At 51.9% G+C, this 20728-nt stretch overlaps 13 protein-coding genes across 13 annotated transcripts; 7 read left to right on the plus strand and 6 right to left on the minus strand.

Moving 5' to 3' along the window:
• Nucleotides 1–555: 555 nt before the first annotated feature.
• N7474_004469 (oxidative DNA demethylase) lies at nt 556–2620 on the minus strand (the record flags this gene model as incomplete). Its single annotated transcript, XM_057195884.1, has 2 exons — nt 556–2407; nt 2457–2620. The coding sequence occupies 2 exons, from the start codon at nt 2618–2620 to the stop codon at nt 556–558; spliced, it is 2016 nt and encodes a 671-aa protein (XP_057053280.1).
• A 409-nt stretch (nt 2621–3029) lies between these two features.
• Nucleotides 3030–3833, plus strand: N7474_004470 (uncharacterized protein; the record flags this gene model as incomplete). Its single annotated transcript, XM_057195885.1, has 1 exon — nt 3030–3833. The coding sequence occupies one exon, from the start codon at nt 3030–3032 to the stop codon at nt 3831–3833; it is 804 nt and encodes a 267-aa protein (XP_057053281.1).
• A 488-nt stretch (nt 3834–4321) lies between these two features.
• On the minus strand, nt 4322–4969 carry N7474_004471 (Bromodomain associated domain protein; the record flags this gene model as incomplete). Its single annotated transcript, XM_057195886.1, has 1 exon — nt 4322–4969. The coding sequence occupies one exon, from the start codon at nt 4967–4969 to the stop codon at nt 4322–4324; it is 648 nt and encodes a 215-aa protein (XP_057053282.1).
• Nucleotides 4970–5246: 277 nt separating this feature from the next.
• On the plus strand, nt 5247–6653 carry N7474_004472 (transcription initiation factor TFIID subunit 7 family protein; the record flags this gene model as incomplete). The annotated part of the gene is made up of 1 exon (XM_057195887.1): nt 5247–6653. The coding sequence occupies one exon, from the start codon at nt 5247–5249 to the stop codon at nt 6651–6653; it is 1407 nt and encodes a 468-aa protein (XP_057053283.1).
• A 58-nt stretch (nt 6654–6711) lies between these two features.
• Nucleotides 6712–7329, minus strand: N7474_004473 (uncharacterized protein; the record flags this gene model as incomplete). Its single annotated transcript, XM_057195888.1, has 1 exon — nt 6712–7329. One exon carries the CDS (start codon nt 7327–7329, stop codon nt 6712–6714), a length of 618 nt encoding a protein of 205 aa, XP_057053284.1.
• A 302-nt stretch (nt 7330–7631) lies between these two features.
• Nucleotides 7632–9324, minus strand: N7474_004474 (uncharacterized protein; the record flags this gene model as incomplete). Its single annotated transcript, XM_057195889.1, has 5 exons — nt 7632–7888; nt 7948–8249; nt 8316–8652; nt 8814–9197; nt 9246–9324. The coding sequence occupies 5 exons, from the start codon at nt 9322–9324 to the stop codon at nt 7632–7634; spliced, it is 1359 nt and encodes a 452-aa protein (XP_057053285.1).
• A 1117-nt stretch (nt 9325–10441) lies between these two features.
• N7474_004475 (uncharacterized protein) lies at nt 10442–11152 on the plus strand (the record flags this gene model as incomplete). Its single annotated transcript, XM_057195890.1, has 1 exon — nt 10442–11152. One exon carries the CDS (start codon nt 10442–10444, stop codon nt 11150–11152), a length of 711 nt encoding a protein of 236 aa, XP_057053286.1.
• A 930-nt stretch (nt 11153–12082) lies between these two features.
• N7474_004476 (fungal specific transcription factor domain-containing protein) lies at nt 12083–13774 on the plus strand (the record flags this gene model as incomplete). Its single annotated transcript, XM_057195891.1, has 4 exons — nt 12083–12321; nt 12434–12790; nt 12864–13260; nt 13313–13774. 4 exons carry the CDS (start codon nt 12083–12085, stop codon nt 13772–13774), a joined length of 1455 nt encoding a protein of 484 aa, XP_057053287.1.
• Nucleotides 13775–14122: 348 nt separating this feature from the next.
• On the minus strand, nt 14123–15216 carry N7474_004477 (alpha/beta fold hydrolase; the record flags this gene model as incomplete). Its single annotated transcript, XM_057195892.1, has 3 exons — nt 14123–14434; nt 14484–14618; nt 14677–15216. 3 exons carry the CDS (start codon nt 15214–15216, stop codon nt 14123–14125), a joined length of 987 nt encoding a protein of 328 aa, XP_057053288.1.
• Nucleotides 15217–15754: 538 nt separating this feature from the next.
• Nucleotides 15755–16618, plus strand: N7474_004478 (enoyl-CoA hydratase/isomerase family protein; the record flags this gene model as incomplete). Its single annotated transcript, XM_057195893.1, has 2 exons — nt 15755–16068; nt 16120–16618. The coding sequence occupies 2 exons, from the start codon at nt 15755–15757 to the stop codon at nt 16616–16618; spliced, it is 813 nt and encodes a 270-aa protein (XP_057053289.1).
• An 896-nt stretch (nt 16619–17514) lies between these two features.
• N7474_004479 (uncharacterized protein) lies at nt 17515–17844 on the plus strand (the record flags this gene model as incomplete). Its single annotated transcript, XM_057195894.1, has 1 exon — nt 17515–17844. One exon carries the CDS (start codon nt 17515–17517, stop codon nt 17842–17844), a length of 330 nt encoding a protein of 109 aa, XP_057053290.1.
• Nucleotides 17845–17999: 155 nt separating this feature from the next.
• On the plus strand, nt 18000–18530 carry N7474_004480 (uncharacterized protein; the record flags this gene model as incomplete). The annotated part of the gene is made up of 1 exon (XM_057195895.1): nt 18000–18530. The coding sequence occupies one exon, from the start codon at nt 18000–18002 to the stop codon at nt 18528–18530; it is 531 nt and encodes a 176-aa protein (XP_057053291.1).
• A 281-nt stretch (nt 18531–18811) lies between these two features.
• N7474_004481 (uncharacterized protein) lies at nt 18812–20444 on the minus strand (the record flags this gene model as incomplete). Its single annotated transcript, XM_057195896.1, has 3 exons — nt 18812–19630; nt 19687–20181; nt 20235–20444. 3 exons carry the CDS (start codon nt 20442–20444, stop codon nt 18812–18814), a joined length of 1524 nt encoding a protein of 507 aa, XP_057053292.1.
• Nucleotides 20445–20728: the final 284 nt, after the last annotated feature.

Raw genomic sequence — 20728 nt, forward strand, 5'->3', positions numbered from 1 at the left:
CATGTGGCTCATGGCACGCAACGAGACAACAATGTGTCCGGGAACATGTCTGGAATTCCGCGGGGGAGAAACATGCCGCATGTCCATCCATTGCGAAGATTGGCCTCCCATTGGCCCGGTCGCGGGTCTTCGAGGGGTGTCTGGCTAACTATAGGGAATTAGAGTGAGACTGGTTTCAGATCGTCCTGCATGGCACTCATTGCTATTGTATTATTGTTTAGGCAGTCATATATCTTGTGGTGGTGCGTAAGGCAAAGAATCTGGCTAGGACGAAAAATATATAGTGTCTCGGGCTCCATTCTGGAGACTACTAGTGAAGAGTTTATATTTAGGCCACACTCTCTCTATTTTAGGTATCGTACAAGCTTTTAGAGGGTTGGAAGGACATGAGACGTTTGATATAGCGACATCCAAGTGCATAAAGAACTAGGGGATTCTCTGTTTAAAAGTGCGGTGAAATAGGAACTGAGAGCTTCATAATTTTTTGGAACATATCTAGACAGACTCAGGTTTATACACTAGAACTCATCAGATGGTGGACGGAGCAATATCCGTCTACTCATCATCATCATCCTCATCTTCGAAATCCTCGCCTTCATCCTCCTCTTCTTCATCGCCATCGTCATCGCCATCCCCATCTTCATCGTCATCATCCTCAAATTCAACATCAATCTCACCAGTAATATCCCAGCGATCCCCCTGGGCCGCCGCACTCACGTACTTGACAAACCGAAGCGTGCCGCGATCACGCAGAACAATGCTCAACCGATTCCACCCTGCCTGCGTGCTGAAGAGGATACCATCATCCTCATCCGCATCTGCGGACCGGTAGATCGCCGGATCAGCCTTGGACTTCTTGGCCTTCGGCTTGAGGACCTGGTCCGCGTTCTCGGCGTCCTCTTCTTCCAGCTCATCTTCCTCGTCATCGCCAGCCATGTAAATCTCGTAGCCGCCGACGGCGGGGTCCTCAGTTGAAGAAGTCTCGCCGTTGGCTTTCTTGGGGTTTGCCTTGGCGGAAGCGGTCTTAGATTCGCCATTCTCTCCCTTCTCTCCATCCGCTTCTTCCTCTTCTTGCTTCTCCCAACCAGGGGTCGGTGTCAGACAGAGCGTGAACTCCAGCCGAGGTGCTTCGCCATCATACCCGCTGGCGAGCGTGTAGTCTGCGCCTCGCCGGAAGCGTCGGGCAAGCATGTTGTGCCTCGTGAGATGATCCACGCCCGTAATGAGCGCTAGCCACTTGCGAAAGGCCTGGGATGGGAACACAACGTTCAACAACTCCTGGATTGGGTTGTCTTTCTTCTCGGCTGATGGCTGCTGGTAGAGGTACCGGTGCTTGTGTGGCGGCCGAGCAACGGTCCATCCGGTCTCCGCGTGGATCTCATCCGAGGATGCGGGAAGGGTCATTTGCTCCTGCTCCTCAATGTATGCACGCATGCGCGCAGCGTATTTCTCAGACAAGAAATGCTCCAGACTGAGCGAAGACTCGTTGGAGAACGCATCTGACATTTCCTCGGCGATGTCTGGAGTTAGATACGACGGCGCAATGTACTGCAGCAGGAAGTTTAGGTCAGATTCAGTGAATTCACTGCCCTCTGCCTGCTCCTCCACTTTGCCCTTGCCTTTACCCTCCACCTCCGGCTCCTCCCAGGAAACCGGCTGCTCCTGCGGCAGGTCGTAGATGTCGCCACGGCCCTGGAGCTGAGCGAGACTGCTCCTTTCGGCGAGCTTCTCCTCCAAGCCTTCTTCGTATCCATCTTCGCCCTCTTGGGGGATGTGGAACCACCCGCTGATTGCCATGCGCACTCGTTTCTTGGTCTTGTCATCGCCTTCGCGGGCGTGGTAGACTTCCTCGACATCATGGAAACTCTCACCGGGCTGGACGGTGAAAAAACTGAGCTGGTTGAAGGCAGGCGGGATCGAGAGACTGAAGTCCGGGCTGGGGATTTTCACATCCTCGCCCTTGGCATCCTTCTCGGTTTTGGTCGGGTACAGGCGCAGCGCACCGCCCCATTCGGCTTGCCAGGGCGTATCCGGGTCCGTCAGATACAAAATATAGCTGAGACGCCGACTGCCAATCACGTCATCATGGCACAGGAGGTGGCATCCCTCGGTGTAGACGTTGATAGCCATGTCGGTCTTGCGACCACTCAGCGGGCCGGACCCGGTCACTGAAGATAGGTACTCCCGGAACCGTCCAGAGTACATGGCGTCGCGAAGCTTCAAGAGCGATGGCAGGCGTGACAGCGAGGCGTCGTCGAGGCCATCCAGGTTTGCCAGATCGCCCGATTGGAAGATCTTGTAGATGTCGGTCTCCTTCTCGGTGAAGGACAGGTGCTCTTGGATCTCCTCACGGACGGAGCGCAGCAATGTGGGTTCTATCAGAGGACACATCACTCCGTGGAGATACCTAGGGATTGTTAGCGTTGGATTAGGGTTATCGGGGCATGCACACATACGGGGAGGAGGAGGTATATGCGTCGGTGTACTTCTTCTGCTCGGCCGGGTCGAACAGACCGTCCCGGAAGCGCGAGGCGGCTTCCTCGCTGGACAATGCCCGTTTCTTGGAATCAGGCAAGGCATTGCCGTCGAGTGAGCCTCTTTGATCCGTCTTGCGCTTCATGGTCGTTGCGGTGAAAGACTTTGTTATCGGCGAGATGAGCCCCGGCTGATCGATAAAAATTACCAGGCGGTGAGAGAAACATATAGTGATATGGACGACAGACACCAAACTCCAACTCGTTGACTTTTCTCTTATTCGATTTCTTGTGATATTTGTTTTACTCTGTGCTTTCTCTGTTTATCAAATAATAGCAATCCCCTTTCACTCCCCATACTGAAATACTCCATCTTCTCTTCCTCTTATCTCCGAGCCGCCAGGGCCAGACCCGACACCGCTTTCGTCATCGCCGGCATGCGATCTGGTTCCTCCCTCTTCTCTCTCTTTCTCATAACGACACCCACTCGCAAGCCCGTCGCCAGATCGTCTCCCTCCGATCTGCGACTGGATTCTTGCAGCCATATTTATCGCGATGCAGCCGGAGGGCCTAAATATACAAACCTCAATAACCCAGGATGACCGGCCCGGGACACCACCGCGCCCGCCCTATTCCCCGGTGACGCCGGTGCTCGCGCCCCTGGCCCCCATCACCAACGGCGAGCCATCGATCGTACCGCCGTCCTCACCCTCGCCCACTACTCGCCCTCTCTTATATACTGAGTACCCTCCCCGACCACCGCCACCCCCGCGGGACCCCCCAGTCTTCAAGCCGGAGCCGCCACCCGTCCCTATCTCCGAGAGCGAGAACCCAGATGCCATCGCGCTGCGCTCGGCGCTTTCGATCCTGCAACTCCAGAAACAGCAGAGTCTGCGTGATATCCAGACGCTAGATCGCCTGAAAGATGCTGCCGCTGCGGACCCGGCGGGCTTCGCGCGCGAGTTGGCCGCGGGGCGCTTGAGCACTGAAGATCGGGGCGCGGTGGTCCAGTTCTCGGAGGAATACAAGGAAGAGGAGGACGAGTGGCGCGCAGAAGAGACCCAGGAGCAAGAACATACGAATGGTTCGAAACAGTCCACAGACGAATCCAAGTTCGGCCGCATCCCACCGCCGCAGAACGTCGTGCGCATGCCTCCCATCAACTGGGCCAAGTACCAGGTCGTCGGAGAATCGCTGGACCGCATGCACAATGAGCAGCTGCATCGTCCGAACCCCGGAGAGCCCCGCCGTGGAGAGGCCGCTCCCGAGCATGTCTTGGCCTCGCCGTATCGTCCGCTGGTGGATAAGCTGGAGACCCCTGCACGCCCTGGTCGGCTGAGCAAAGGGAAGAAGCTTTAAAGGAAAGGCAAAAGGGGAAAACTTTGCATAGAAACGATTTTTACGACGTTATGCTTTATGTACTTTATTGTTATGTCCTATTCTTAGAAATAGCTGGTTGGCACCGGTCACTATGCCGTGCCTTCTGCCATGAGCAGATGCATTTATTTCTCTTTCCTCTCTTCTCTCATTCGGATCTCCCAGCAGCCTCCACATAGTACACAGTGGACCTCTATCAGTGCTCAAGTTCTGACCTCCGCGGGTCATCCGGTGAGCGGCGCCTTTCTGTAGTCTGACATTTCTCGGTGTCCCACACTGTCGATATTGCGTGCGCATCGGTTGCACGGTTTATCGCTTCTGTAGAGCGAGCTTTGATTCCAGTATTCTTGCGAAGCATCGTGGTGCCTCTGGGATCGAGGTGTTTGATCGGGGTGCCGTGTTGGATATTGAGATGATCGTAGTTTCGGGAGATTTGTTGATCGTTCGTAAAACACATCCTGCAAAGCTCTTCATTCATCCACGCCCTCCTCATCTGATAGATTGCTCGGAGCACTGCTGACACCCGAAGAATAATTGTCCATCAAATTCGGGCTGCGCGCCTTCATCTGCGCGCTCCACTCCTGAATACTGGGCGCACCACCCTCGATGATCACAGGATGCTCCTCAGCACTCTTGCCCAGCACGGTCCCCGCATACCGAGATTCTTCACCGGTTTTGCTGTGCTTCTTCTTCAGCGCCGTCAGAAAGTCCTCCTTCGCGATCGCGTCCGGGTCGACCATATCGCCTTCACTGGGAACGAAACCCGCGATCCGTCGAATCTCGCGGTGCGTTGGGCCTGTGATCCAGTTCAGGAGCGATTCCAGCCCGCGCAAGTCTTCCTCGCCGGCCCAACACTCTTCCCACTCGCGCAGTTGCGGTCGTAATGCGCCCGCATCTTGCAAGGCTTGGTAGACGTCTTCGAGGACTGGGGATGGGTCTTGTGGGTGGGCGTTGGCTGCATGTGAAGCGGTTGACGAAGCGAGAATCATCATGTATCGTGCTGTCAGGTCAGACAGTGTCTCCAGGACCGAGGGTCGCGTTGAATGGAAGCCCTGGGCACGGAGGATCTGGATGATGGGCGGACGGAGGAGTGCATTATGGAGGTTGGGACCGGACATGACGGGAAGAAAGGGTTGAAATATGAGTTCTCAAGTCGAGGATAAGAATAAGCCGGGGGGGGGAGAGAGAGAGAGAGAGGTGGTTGGTAGTTGGTGCAAGGAGGAACGTGAAGATGAATGCGTGAACGAATAATAATGCGAAGGCGGCAGAGCTCTAACTAATCGGCCCGACTTTCTGCTCCTTCCTTCCGCCGCATACAACACCTACCCAGTGACCCCCGTCATTCGCTTCATCGCTGAGAGAATAGACACGCGCCTCCTTTCTTTCTCCGGCATCATGTCTGATGCTCCCCGGCCAGCACTCAAGCTCAAGCTGGGCAAGAAAAAGGCCCCGGAACCCTCCCCAGTACAAGCACCAGCTGAGCCTTCGCCTGCGGCCTCCGAAACGCCTCAGCGAAAGCTCACCCTGAAAATCGCCCGCAAACCGCAGCCAGAGTCTGAAGAACCAAAGCCGAAAAAGAAGAAGCCATCGAAGAAGCGCGCAGCTGAAAATGCCGAGCAACCTGAGCCCACGCCTTCCCTGCAGGGGCCCAAAAGACTGAAGCTGAACCCGTCCAAGAAGCCCGGGCTACAGTCCATTCGGATCAAGAACAAGGGGGTGGTCCCCAACCGACCCGTCGGCGTGGGCTACGATTCCGAGGCCTCTGATACCGAGATCGATCCGGCCATCGAAGAACAGTTTATTCTGCGCATGCTCCCGGGAGAGGACTGCGAATATCTACGACAAGCAATCAACGAAAGGAAATTCGACAAGTCAGAGTTCGCGTTCAAACCTCTCACTCGGGAAGGGCGACGCGCCATTTTGAAGATACGGGACAAACAGTACGCCGCAGCGCTGGTGGATCTACCCAACATCATTGAGGGAATGAAGAGTTGGGATCGTCGAGGATGGTACAAGTCGGCGGACATTTGCCAGATGCTCTTGGTCCTGGGGACAGTTTCCAGTGATCAAGAAGCCTTGGAATTCCCCCTGCCTTCGGAAGTTGAGCGCTCAGACGATATAACACTTCAGTATCCACATGGGTTGGCGCCGCCCTTGCGATGGGTGCGAAAGCGACGGTTCCGTGATCGTGTTAGCACGCGCACCATCCAACAGGCCGAGAACGCAGTGGAAGACCTGATTGCACAAGATGAACATTCTATTTTTCCACCGCGGTTTGAACTGGTGGACAGTGCATCGCTCAACCGCGTCGAAGGGCTGGGGCAGGCTGAGTATGAAGAGTACGACGACGAGCAAGATGCCGAGGGCGAGGAGGATATGATGGACGATCTCGAAGATGCTCTTGCCGCCGAAATGGAAGCAGCTCTGGCTGCTGGAGATGACGAGGCCGCTGCAGTATCAGTTCCTGAGCACCGAGCAGGCACTCCATCTGTAAAGACGCCGGCCGAGCCACCAACAGATCAAGCCGAATCATCAGGTGACGAGAGCGACATGTCAGATGAGGGCGGCGACGAACCGGAAGACGATATGGATGACGACCAGCTCGAGGAGCAACGGGAAAACCAGCAGCAGCTCGAAGAGATCGCAGAGCTGGAGGCACTCATTCGCAATGAAACGGCTCAGGCTCAAAAGGTGCAGAACCATATCCTGCGGAACAAGATGGGCCGGCGCATCCAAGAGTTGAAGAAAGACTTGGAGTTGAAGAAAGTCTCGATCGGCATGTCAGGAGACGCTGATATTTAATAATCCGTTACATTTGTTCACGATACATATGACACTCGATTGGCGCATCTATCACGCTTCACCTACTACCCACCACCGGCTCCCCAGTCGCTTCCTTGACTGCGTCTTTAACGTCCAAGCTCTCATCGTGCTTTAACTTGCGCTCCCTGACCGCCTCTCTTTCAGCGGCTTCATGGTCCGGTGCTGGAGGGCTGCGCCCGACTTTGTCTCCCAGCATCTTTTCATGCTGCTGCTGTTTCCGGCCCATATCGGCTGCGAGATCTCTTTCCTCTCCCTGGCCAGGGTGTCCAGGTCCTGCAGCGCTACCGACGGGGCCTGCGTGCGCCCCCGCCTGCGCACGTCGCATACCCATTCCTTTTCGCTCAACAGCATCTGCGATGTATCCCTCTGCTGGTTGCTGCTCCACGCCATACTCCAAGTCGACATCGGGAGACTTCTGTGACGAGGGCTGTTCTTGCTGGCGTTTTGCGTCGAGACGAGCACGCTCCTCGTCACTTGAGGGTTTCGAGTCTGCGGTGCGCCGAGTAATGGACCCCGGCGCGTCGCCATAATGGCGCGCAGGCGCAGTCGGAGCTCGTTGTTCTTGTGGTGTATGCGACACCGGGTTGGAGGCTTGCCCATAGGCCGCTTGCTTTGGCGGCTGCTGCGGCTGATTGGATTGATTGCGGGTTTCCATTTTTGTTGAAGAAAATTATGTACGAGGGACGTGGATTTTATGAGTAGGTCAGAACTGTGTTTTTAACAGAGCTCAGGTTGTCTTGAATGTTGCAGCGACTCTGATGGCCCTATGACGTCAACCTCCTCCTCTAACCTGGTTTGACTCGGTAGATAAGATACCCTTTATTGTAGGTGATGACGAATCTAATTCTATGAGATTATTCTCCAGCTCTGCTGCCCTATTACTATGGCTGAATTAAAAAAATAAAAAAAAGGCGTTTGCAAAGTCACCACATGGACCACTATAATCAACCGCGTACATCATGGCAAGTGATTTGGCTCGACATTCTCCACACTCTCGGCAGTTGCCTTGATTTCCGCATTGCACATTTCGAGCTCATTCTGAAACTGGACTGTTTCTCCGAGCTTGATCTTGTGCTGAAGCTCTGCTGCACGTTTCACAGGCGAAGTCGTATCGTCCATGAAAACGACGTCCAGCAACTCTAGCGACAGACCCCCAGTTTCTGGGAACAGAAAATATACAACAGGAAAGAACGCAAGGTTAAAGCATGCAAAAACTGGCAGATTTTGTCAGTAAATCAGCTGAATGTCAGTGTAGATAAGGGAATCAACTCACTGATGTACATCTTCCACCCGATATTCGCCAACCCAATGGGAGTGACATAGATCATCAAGAAATTCATCGTCCACTGAACCCCAGTTGCAAGTCCCATCGCCTTGGTTCGGCACTCGAGCGGCACGATTTCAGCCGCATAGCACCAGACGTTTCCTTGCCAACCCCATGTAAAGAACGCCTCGAACAAGAAGATCATGACCGCCGCCACAATGCCCGACGTATGCGTAGCGAGTTTGACCATGACAGCAAGGACAAGCATCGCGCAGCCCATGGCAACTGAGAAAGTAAGGAACAAGGGCCGCCTACCAACGCGTTCAATCAAAACCCACGTCAAGAAGCTCGCAAAAAGAAACCATATAGAAAGGTACCCGGACATCAGCTGTGCTTCTTTCCTGGGCATGCCAATAGAAGATTGAAAAATGACAGTCTGGTAGTATGAAATCACTGCACTTCCTGAAAATGGCTGGAGGAATTGCACGAGCATAGCTAGAAGCACACGATGTCGTGAATGAACTCCGTCATTCTTGAACATGTCAAGCCATCCTTTTTGGACAGAGGCTTCGAGTATCACCGCTGCGCGAATCTCTTCTGTTTGTGCCGACGTTTGTTCGTCATTCGGATCTGCTCCCTTGAGAGCGGCGAGTACTTCTATCGCTTTTTCGTCTTGATCATGCAGAAAAAGCCAACGAGGAGACTCCGGCATCACTAATAGCAGGAGAGAAAGAATTATCGCTATTACTGCTTGCAATGCAAATGGGAATCTCCAGGAGAAGCTGCTGGCGTATGCGCTTGTTCCATATTCAGACCAGTAAGCGATGAGCTGTGTGTCCAGTTAGCTTGGGCCGATATTTGGTTTATGCGAATACGTGCCTGTCCCAGTAGCACAAATGATAGCGACGAGGCAACCAAAGCACCTCTCAAATTCGGCGGAGAGGTCTCTGCTTGCCACACTGGAACCATACTGGTAATGAATCCCATCCCAGCACCAGCCACAATGCGTCCCACGATCAACTGGGCCGATGAATAGCTGCTGGCTTGTATCGCCGCGCCGATACAGATGAGTAGAGCACCGGCCTGGATCACTTGGCGTCTCCCAAATGGCTCGCCGAACAGGCTAACAACAAACGCTCCAATGATACATCCTAGTTCGAACATGGCTGTCACAGTTCCAGACATAGTTGAGTCCAGATGGAAAACCGCTTCAAAGGAGTCTGAGCCGAGAACGCTGCCCATTACCCCGTTGTCATAGCCTGGGTATCCAATTAGCGTCATGTCAACGTTTGTTGCGCCGTACTCACCGAACAGAATGAAGCCCATGCCTGCAGAGCAGGCGATGCCCCCAAGGAGACGCTTTCCTTGCAACCCCAGAAACGGCATTGTGGTTCACCAAGTACCAGTGGCTTCAATTCTATACAAAACTTTGATGGGACAGTCAGTGCAGGTCCAATGAGCTTTACGCATTCCCTCCAAGCGAGTTAATAGTGCAAAAATCGATTGCGGAGAGAGAAATGTGGAGTTGGCGATATGCACCCCGGATTTCTGAAATTTATAGTCTGCGGGGATTTCGGACTGTGTCTGCACTTGAACGGAACGGAAACCCAACGGAAAACCCGATGATCATCACTACATGGAGCTAGGTCGAAAATCCAACTATCAAATAGCCCCCGAGTACTATTATTCGGAGCAGGCCCTGGTGGAACCATGGCACGGGTATTGCTTTTCCGTTCCGCCATAGTCAGTTTGACGGAAAAGCAGGGAAAGACTCACCGCAGCTAATTTTGGTACATAAAGTTCAATTTCCTAAGTAGTAGTAAAATTCGTGTAAATTCTTTGCGTTATTTCCCCGGCGCAAGGCCCACCGCTAGGTACAGTCATGGCAAGGATAAAATCCATGGAGTATTTCCGGGTTCCTCCCCGGTGGCTATTTGTCAAAGTCACTGATGAAGCTGGCAATGTTGGCTGGGGTGAAGCCTCATTGGAGGGTCACACACAAGCTGTGGAAGGATGCCTAGACTCATGGTTTGAGAAATTCCAGGGAACTGATGCTGAGTACGGCCAATCTTTGTGGAGAGAACTGCGAATAGTTACCGGGTAACCATGCTGATTACAAACAAGCAAAATCGAGCATATTTGGCAAAGTGGATGGCGCACAGGTTTCTATCGCGGAGGACCAGTTTTTATGAGTGCGCTTTCAGGGATTGACATAGCGCTGTGGGATTTGAAAGGTGAGTGTGAGATGCTGTCGAAGTTATTACACATGGAGGTTAGGTCAATTGTTGACCATCAAAATAGCTAGAAAACTTGGTGTTCCTATCTATGAGCTCCTAGGTGGCAGATTGAGAGAGAAGATCAAGGTATACGCATGGATTGGAGGTGACCGCCCAGACCAAGTCAAGGAGCAAGCGTATGTCAATTTACCAGACTTCATACAACCAAAGCTTCTAACTGTCTTGATAGACTAGCCCGAAAGGAACAAGGGTTTCAAGCTGTTAAAATGAACGGGACCGCCGATATTTGTTGGCTTGATTCCCCTTCAACTTTGGACGATGTTGCGCTGAGGCTACAGGCTGTCAAAGAGACTGGCATGGACGCTGCTATCGATTTTCATGGCCGTGTCCATAAACCGATGGCGAAGCAGCTTGCAACGCTTGTCCAGCCTTATCGACCGTTCTTCATTGAAGAGCCACTCTTACCTGAGCATATCGGTGCCATTAAGGAGCTTTCACAGCTCATAAGCTGCCCTATAGCTTTTGGAGAGCGGCTCTACAGTAGGTGGGATGTCCGGCCTTTTCTTGAAGCTGGATGTGTGGACGTACTGCAGCCGGACATTTGCCATGTCGGTGGTATTTCGGAACTCAGACGGATTGCGGCAATGGCTGAGGTATATGATGTCGCCTTGGCTCCTCACTGCCCACTTGGTCCTATTGCACTAGCAGCATGCACGCACATAGATACAGTGTCCGCCAACTTTGCGATTCAGGAGATGGGCCTTGGAATGCATTATAACAACACTGGCCAGGATATTGGTACCTATGTTTTAAATCCAGAGGTTTGGCAGGTCAAAGAAGGCTACATCAATGTTCTTTCAGGACCGGGCTTAGGTATTGAGATCAACGAGCCGATGGTTCGACAATTAAGTGAGGGATGCAAGCCTTGGGAGCCGCCCAGTTTCAGAGGTCCATGCGGGGAGATCCGTGAGTGGTAGGGAAATCAGTGTTGATATTTATAGCAGCTAGACAAGGAACAGAAATTAAATAAATTCCGAAACTGATCTATGTACCCCGGACTAGAAAAACTAGCTTCAATTATATAAGCATACGTAGTCCATCGGTCCATTGGGTGCTTCCGCTGCCTTATCTCCCGAAATAATTGCAACATTGAGCTATTTCGCTTCTGAGGACTGATTTGTCCAAAAAAAATACTGGTTCATTTGCAGGATCTTTCTGCATCATTCTGCTTATCCGTTGAATATGGATGCAGACATGATATCTGTGGCCGATAGCGCAGCCGCTCATCCGTCTCCTATCCCACACCCGACACCGAGAGAGAACCGAGGTGCAAAGCGTGTACGCGTTACGCGCGCGTGTGATAGATGCAAAGGGTGGGATACGTGGTTTTGTCTCTATTCTGCCTTTCCTACTCACCGTTTCCATATAGACGGAAGATCCGTTGTACTGGTTTGCAGCCATGTCGGCTTTGTGTGGAAACCGGTTCACAATGCACTTACGATGCGGCTTACACTCGGGGGAAAATCGCCTCAATAAAATCCCGCAAAATTGGTACATCCTACTCCTCTCGACAACTGTCATCCCCGCAAGGATATTCGCCTGCTGTTTCTAGGGCGCAGCCTGCTCGGTTAAAAGACGCACTCGCATCTCAGGATGCCAACCTTACACAATTGACACCCACCGGGTCTATCACTCGAGACTCTTCTGAGCCTGTGTTGACTGACCTTGATGGTCATTATGTGGGGTCATCGTCCGGTGTTTCTTTCCTTCTGAGGATCCAAAAACGATTGGACCAGTTTGTATCGCTCCCACAAGGTTCCTCAATCTTCACCTTCGGCGATGTTCCATTGCCATCCCCTAGGTCCCTTCAAAGCCACGCGCCGTGTTTTGACCCGACTTTTCATTTAATGTTGTCGAGGGATAATACTCAGCGCCTAGTGCAGCGGTACTTCGACTTCGCTGTGCCGGTTGACCGATTTATCCATCGGCCGACTATAGAGGCCTGGCTTGAGGAATTTTATGATTCTGGTGGTGCAATGCATGCCAAGCCGAATTCACATGCGCGTCTCGCTCTCCTTTTCATGATTTTTGCACTAGCGCAGGCGCACATGGATCCGAGTCCTACTGCTGCCGGAGCTGAAATGAGGTAATACCTCCTAGCCTGACTTATACTTGTCGCTAAACTTTCTTAGTACCCGTTGCTTTTTTGCAGCGGACCAACAACTCGAAAGAGAGCAAGGTTCTTTGTGTTTAGCCAGCGTCCAGGCGCGGCTGTGCCAGTGTCTCTGGCTCCTCTCTGAGTCCCGGATCAATCATTGCTGGACACTGTTTGGAACTGTTGCACGGCTAACCTACGCAATTGGCCTCCACCGCAAAAGGAACGCCGGCTATGTCGACCACATAGAGCTCGAATGCCGGCGCAGGACTTTCTGGAGCGCCTACGCTCTTGACAACTATCTAAGCGCTGCACTCGGAAGGCCCCTCACATTTCACGATGAAGATATCGACCAAGAGTTGCCTTCCTGCGTAGACGACGCTGGAATTTATGTGAATCATATCGTTAAAGATGACAGTCATGAGCAGTCAGTCATGCTGGGCCCTGTCGCATATGCTAAGTACGATTTGTTGAAGGGTAGCCGCAGCGAACTGCGTAGACTAACAGCCATGCAGACTTTCTCGGATCTTAAGCTCGATTCTGCGAAACGTCTACTCGATCAAGCCGTCACCACAGAGTTTAAGACATGCTTTTGTGACTCAATATACTGAGGAGCTGAGGAGCTGGCGGGCCGGCGTCTCTGATTTTCTCGATCCGCCAGCGAGAGCGGCACCCCTGATTCCAATCTTCCAGCGGCAGAAGAATGTCCTAAATCTTGCATATTGGCATACTATTATTCTCATGCACCGACCTTTTCTCTTGCAAAAATTTACACAATTGCGGAATTCGACCGAACCGAGTCAGAACGATGGCTGGGGGTCTGAACTGCAAATCGAACAAAGCATCGATGAATGCGTACAGGCAGCTACGAGCATTGTGCAACTGGTGGATGAGATGGTTCAAACAAGACAGCTTTTTCGCGCATTCTGGGTAAGTCAAATCCTTCTCCATCAACAGGGAGGTTTTCTGAGCAACCGTGCAGTTTACCTCATACTTTGCTTTCTCTGCGGCGGTGATTCTCTACATTTATACCATCCAGAAGAGCAAAGATGCTGGGGAGAGTTACTGGGGCTATTTAAATGCTGCTATCCGTTGTCAACATCAGCTCTCAAGCTTGGCAGATGCCGAGTCCCTGGCTGCTCGGTACTGTTTGGTCCTAGAAGAATTGCGGATTGAAGCGCTGCGACAGACTGGTCAAAATAGTGGCCCAGTCTCGCCGGCTGAAAGACCGGAGCTTTCCCTTTCCCTGGGGAGCACGGATGCATTTGCCGCGACCAATGAGAGGCCCACGGGCACAGGTCTTGGCCTCCCTGATGTTGGCGTGGCCGAGGTTGGAGGTTTTGACGATTTCATGCCCATCGAATGCTTGCCCGAAATGACGAGCTGGGCCCAATTCGAGGAGCTGGTGAGTGCCCCGCGGGAGGAACTATACCCGCCTAGATAATATACACTTACGGCTCCCCTAATATCCGCTGATCTGGGGCCCGGTCAAATTCTCTATCTCGGGCGTTGCTCTTAACCCGGGTACCGCCAGTCTGGTTATGTGTCGTATCCGCCAATTCCTAACGGTTAATGTTTGTCTATAGTTTGTCCGTCCTAGAACAGCTTTGAGCAATACAGAAGAATATATCCACATCCAAATGCGCTTCGGCACCCTAGTAAATGTAAACTATCGAGCATCGAGGATAAATAAATTAGATCAGCTCAATGGAGTTGAGATTCTTAGTGGATCGATGACATTCACACACCACCTGTAGTCGTGATCCGCGCACGAGGTTCAAACAGAGATAGACTAATCCATCTTCTTAAAAAATTCTTTCAAGATCGAATTAATCTCATCCCGTGCCTCTAACTGCATCCAATGGCCTCGTGTACTGACTTCCTTGACAGTCAAATCATCAGCGACAGCCTTCATCTGCTCCGCCACACCAGGTAAATGGTCTGAGCTCGGAGCCGCAGTCACCATCATCACCGGATGTGACAGTTTCACCGGCAAAGCATCCTCGGCCTCGTCTTTCTCGTTGAGATTCCAGACTAGTGCGCGATACCAATTTAGTGCCGAGGAATGGTGTCCTTTCATTATTTTCTGGTGGATCATGCGTTCCTATGTACAGTGAGTTTCTCGTCGCTATAAGAATGTATCGAACCCGTACCTCATCTGTGATGTAGTGCGCTAGTGGTGCTCGGTAATCAGCTCGAAGCCATGACTCCATTGCTCCCGTGGGACCAACGTACGTTTCCCATAGTTCAGGTTCTGCGGGATAAAACAGAGTAGAGAAGGATTCGCTCTACTCAGGTGAGTATTATGTTTCTCCCGGCATTTAGAAGAATATCATGACAACTTACATGCTCATCCAGCAAGTCTCCACTCCCCTCGCTAACAAAAAACCTCAAATATCCGAACCGTTCTTGGCCGAGAAGCTGCTTGGTCATCGCATTCACTGCATCAAGATCAAAGTGTTCCCCCGGTCGGGAATACGGGACAGCCAAAAACGTGCAGGAGTGAATTCTTTCGGGGAAATAATTCACTAGTCGAGAAAGAAGTATACAGCCCGTATCGTGGGCGACAGCGTGAACGCGGGTTAAGTCTTCGTGATCGAGGATCTCTGCGATTTCCGCCGCCATTTTCTTGGTCTTGTACCCCTCAACTGCTGCGGGCTTACTAGTTCCACCGTATCCTAGTAGGTCTGGAGCCAGGACTCCGTAGCCATGGGCTGCAAAGAAGGTGATCTGGTGGCGCCAGTCATAACTTGAAGAGGGGAATCCGTGTAGAAATAGAATTGTTTGAAAATTGGGGTTCAAGGCCGGGATGTACACATAGTTGTAGGTGTGTGTTGTTGAGAGGGAGAGATGTTTGGAGTACTGGGGGAACGCGATACTAGCCATGGTTTGTGACTCTGATGATTTACCTGGTCAGGGGATATAAAACTAAGATCTATTTATGTATTGAGATGGGGGCCGGCGACTTTCTCGGAGACTTAGTTGTGCACACGACTCGTGTCGCAAGTCCGTCTAACTGCATCAAACAACGGTCATACTAAGATGGTCTCTGTATTAGTATGGCATCTACGATGCTTTTCTTAGCGGGTTTCCTGCTTGTGTCGGAATATATATCGCATGTGCGTTATTCGAGTTAACACACATTATGAGACGTGCACAGGTGTACCCTGCTCTCCGTACACTCTGGAACACCAGACCCCTTACCCTCCAACAATTCTTCGAAATTCATGAACCTCCGAAATTATTATCATAATACTAACCCACTATTATCTACACTATTCTATAGATCCGATTGTTCCGATTACGTCATCCGCTGACATGTGAAGCCGCGGACACTGGCTTCGATTACTATTCACAAAAAAAAAAAAGTATAAAGCAACAACGTAGGCCGTGTGAAAAAGCAAGTATCCCTTAAACTACCATCATGACCACGCACTTCACCGTCCCAATCGCCTCAACAGGCGGCTCAATCGTCTGCACGAGCCCGTCTGGCCCAGAGCAGCAGAACATTTATGTGTTGACGTTTACCTCGCCGAAAGATAACCGGCTGACACCGGTATTCATCGATGCACTGATTCTGGCGCTGGACATCATCGAGCACCGCTACCCGAAAGGCGTGGTCGTCACCACCAGCGGGATCGCCAAGTTCTACAGCAACGGACTGGATCTCGAGCTTGCGACGAGCACGGAGGGATTCTTGGATAAGTGGCTATGGCGGCTTTTCCGCCGGTTTTTGACGTATGCACTCCCTTCTCAGAGCTTGGGCAGACAAGACTGACTCTATCCCAGATACCCCATGCCAACAGTCTGTCTGCTCAATGGACACGCCTTTGCAGGCGGCTTCATGCTGGCCATGTACCATGACTACCGGGTGCAGAACCCGGAGAAAGGATTCCTGTGTGTCAACGAGCTGGAGTTTGGAGTGCCGCTGCAGACGCCCATGATGTCGATCTTCCGCGAGAAGTTGACCCCGACCACTTTCCGAAATGTGGTGTTGGAAGCCCACCGCTTCGGTGGGAAGGCTGCGCTTCAGGCGGGAATTGTTGATGCAGTGGGCGGATTGGATGAGACGCTTTCGCTGATCCAGGACCGCAAGTTGTTGGGCAAGGCTGCGACAGGGATTTATGGAACCATGAAGGAGGAGATGTATTCGCGTGTTCTGAATGGTCTGGATGATCATGATGGTAACTTGACGTGGAGGGAGAAGGTCGAGGAGAAGAAGGATGCACTCCAGAAAAGCGGAGTGGAGAATGTTGTAGCCTGGGAAAAGAAGACATCGAAGCTTTAGGCTGCTGGTGTAAATACTAGAATATAGTGTAAATATCAAACCGGATGTAAATATATGCTGACCATTGACTGCTCTTTATATAGGAAGTGTGCTTATTGTATTCCTTTGTGATTGTCAACCAAAAGTTACCGATGCAAAGAGTGTCCAATCCATGCATTGTTAATGACATAGTAGCACCTTAATTCTATGTTTCTTTTTTAAAACTCATGTTGAGTCTTCACACATCAGTGATCTTCACCACCCAATATAGGGTTATCATACCCGTTCCAAAACAGTTGATCAGACCAGAGATGAGAAGAATTAAGAACAACTAAATTCAGACAAAATTTAAGAAAATAGAGCTTTGATAACATATCAAATAGACAATTTCTATGTTGAGGTGGCGCTACTTCACACCCATTTATGCTAACCCTAATCGTATAGTGAACTACTAGGAAAGCAGATCGGGAGATATCACATCTAAGTAGAGCAGCTCATGCCAAATGCAAAGCTACAAGCAACCCATTCATCGGCTTCCTTTTCTTCCCGCTAAGCCATTCACATACATTCATCCAATCTCCCACCGTCCATCTCGTCTGGCTCATCCATTTATCCCATCCGCTCTTTCCCGTCCCAACCATATCTCCTACCGAGTAAAATGTCTGCCACCGGTTCCAGCTCTGACGTGGGTTCATCTGATGCTGCAGATGTCCAATATGTCGCCGAGTCAACAACTCCCACTTCCACGAGGAAAGAAGGCAACGCTGCCATCTACAATCCTCTACCTCTGACCTCTAACCCCCACACTCCCGGGAGCAACCCTTTCTCTGACAGCAGTAATATATTTCCATTCTCGTCTACTGCACTCTGTTGCGGCGTTGCTGACTCCATAAGCTTGGGTCTCCACTCTCTCCACAATGAAGCGCAGCGAGATCACTCCCCAGGAGGTTGATGCGAAGAAGCTGAAGAATAACGACGGCGATAGGGAGCTTCTTACGCAGGGCACCTGCAATCTCTCTCTCCAGGACAAGGAGAACATTCACAGCGACTACTATGAAGCGAGTAAAAGCATCGATAGCAACGACGAAGAGCAGACAGGCAAGACTGCTGCCGTTGCTGATGCGAAGCCTGCGGCTCGCACTCATGCTCGAGTCCCTCTTGGCGAGCTCCCAGTGTCGGACTTCAGTGGTCTGAAAAAAGAGCAGCTGGTAAGTTTTGAGCACGTAATTCTCCAGCAGCAGCACTGACGAGATTGATAACCAGAGCGACAAGGACCAGGATTCCGCTGCCAAAAACGCAAGTTTCTTCCATATACATCGGCCATGACAAAACATGATGTCTAACAACACAACAGGCGAAGCTGGCCAAGGCCAAGAAATGGGAGAAAGAAAACACCATCAGGATGCCTGCCGTCAATAGCGCCGGCATGAACCACATCCTGCACGCCTGCAAGCCCGAGGATCCCACCGCAAAGGACCTCATCAAGCAGAACGTCGACCGCCTGGTCACCATGGGTTTCCTAACAGACCAGCGCAAGCTCACCCACGACGAGAAGGGAATGGCCATGGCAGAGACGCTTGCATTTGACGCAGAGACCTTCGAGTCCATGATTCCTGACCTTAACAAGGTCGAATCTGCCCGCGACCAGAAGCTGCTCCAGTTTGCGCGCATGCGTCGCGCCCACGAGCGTCTGCAGGAGGCCATGGACCGCATCCCGGATATCGCTAACCAGGATTATCCCCCCGAGCGCGCACCTTTTGAGCTCGCTCCCATGGGCAGCGGTCGTGGTCGTGGCCAGGTCTTCCCCGGCACGGTGCTTGCTGGACCTGTTGAACCACCTAAGGCTCCCCAGTCTCGTGCTGAGACTGGCGCTCGCGCCCGTACTGAGGCGAAGATGAATGCAAAGATTGAGAAGGCCAAGAAGGGCGTGTGAGCGGCATCATCAATGAGAGAATGTTCTGACCCGGGGTGTGAATGGTACGAAGATAGCCGGTGCACCGATAGGCAAGCAATCGCAATTTCTCAGATCATTAGTCTCAACTAGTACGAAAATATCTTTGTAGCTTTATGATGAGGAACGTTTTAGACGGCGCATGAATGAGAAACCTCTATATAAGTCTAACCCTGATTAATGATCTACAAGAGAGAGGAGTGATGCTGGTTCTACCATCAGCCACAACTCAGTCCATCAAAAACCTACTACTGACTACAGTATCACCTCTGCGCATCGTGCTTATACCACTTCGAGCCCTGCCACTGCATCAGCGCCGTAGGAATAAAGCTGGCACCCATGACCAAAGCAGTAACCACCCCGGAACTCTTAGCAAGGCCAACGCTCTCGAACATTGAAGGAAACCAGAACGGTCCAATGAATCCCCAGGTAGACCGCACAAAGTTAATGAAAACCCCGACGCTTCCGGCATCGTGTGGATGCGTATCCACGGCGTAAGTAGTAAGTACGGTGGTGACGACCTGGTTGCCAAACGCCGCAATACCAGTTCCGATCACGGGCGTCACGGTCCACTGGCCAACGGCTGCTTGCTCGGTGCACACCAGAAAGACGACCAGGCCGACAATGGTGAGCAAGAATCCGATATAGCTCAGCCACAGTCTGTATTCTGGGGCAGGCTTGTGGCCAATGCGGCGGGCTCGGGCATTCATCCACATGTCCGACATGAAGCCACCCAGTTGCTCGCCCAGCAGAGATCCAATGATGAGACCGAGGAATTGGAGACCGAGTTGCTGGGCATTGAGCTCGAACTTGGCTTGCAGAAGTTGGGGGACCTCCACGGAGCACAGGACTGAGGCGAATAGGAAGACCATAGAATAGGCGACTGCTGCTAGAAGAACGGGAATGTGTGTGAAGAGGGCGAGTGGGTGGACAAACTCGGATACTTTGAATGGTGCGGGATCGATTCGGCGGATGGATATGTATTCACGCTTGAATGATGAGCTTTGAGACCGGGTTTCTGCTCCAATATATCGAGTTTCAGGACCGAAGAAGATATACAACACGAATTGGCAGGCGTTGGTCTAGAGATACACCTTGGTTAGCGATTGACACCCTCAGAGCCATAGAAAAGACTTACAATAGCCAGAATCCAGTATATCCAGCGATAGTTGACCCGCTGGGCAACAAATCCAAAGATAAACGGACCGATAGGAACACCTAGCGTGACCATCACCGTCCAGATGCCCATATACCGCGCCCGTTCCTTCCGGAAGAAAGTCTCGGTGACCACACCGCTGCCAATAGCCATAGCCGGAGAGATAAAGAAAGACACGAGAGCACGGCACGCTGCCATAGAAGCGTAATCCGGGCTCTTAGCACAACCAATGTTACACACACAGCTCAGAACCAGTGACAGGAGGAAGATCGGACGCCGACCGTATCGTTGTGAGAGCGGCTTCCAGAACAGCGGCGCGCCTCCTAGGATGGCAATCTGCAACGAGGTCAAGTAGCTCACCCTCTGCAAGGAGACGTCGAGGTCCATTGCGATGTTCTCGTAGGCACAAATGATGGACGAAGCAGTGAAGGTCCCCATGCAGGCATGGAACGCGACTAGACCTAGATTGGCTGTTTTCTATACTTTTGTGAGCATGGTAGACCTGAATTTTGCCGTGGTCGCTTGCTTACCTTCCACAATGGCCAATTGTATGGATCCGCTGGATCCATGTTGGGAATTGGATCCAGATCCAGCGTGCCATGTCGTTCCAGGAGGTAGGCTTTGTGCGACTCCGGGAGAGATTGAGCCGGGTCGGGAAGATTGAGCCCGGCATCCTTCTCCTCGACATAATTTGCGTCGGACTTGATTGACATATCGTTCCCTCCTTCGGTTGACGACATGGTTGCAGAAATAATGAAAACAATCACGTCCAACAGTCACCGAGTGGGAGGAAGGGGGATTAAAAGGGGAAGAGGGACAAGACCCCAGACCGGGGACTACGGATCCGGCCATCCCGGTGGGCCTCCGGGGACTCAACAAGTGGAACAGACCGGGGACAGTATGGGGTTCTGGGGTACGATTGGAGTTTCTAGACGATGATAGACACCATATTTGTGCCACACTGGGGCGAGACCGCCAAGTCGGTACTTATGGGCCGGCTTCTTTGCCGATAAACATACAAGGC

This window comes from Penicillium riverlandense (assembly GCF_028828495.1).
Source record: "Penicillium riverlandense strain IBT 135883 chromosome Unknown utg000003l_segment0_segment0, whole genome shotgun sequence".
NCBI classification, from domain to species: domain Eukaryota; kingdom Fungi; phylum Ascomycota; class Eurotiomycetes; order Eurotiales; family Aspergillaceae; genus Penicillium; species Penicillium riverlandense.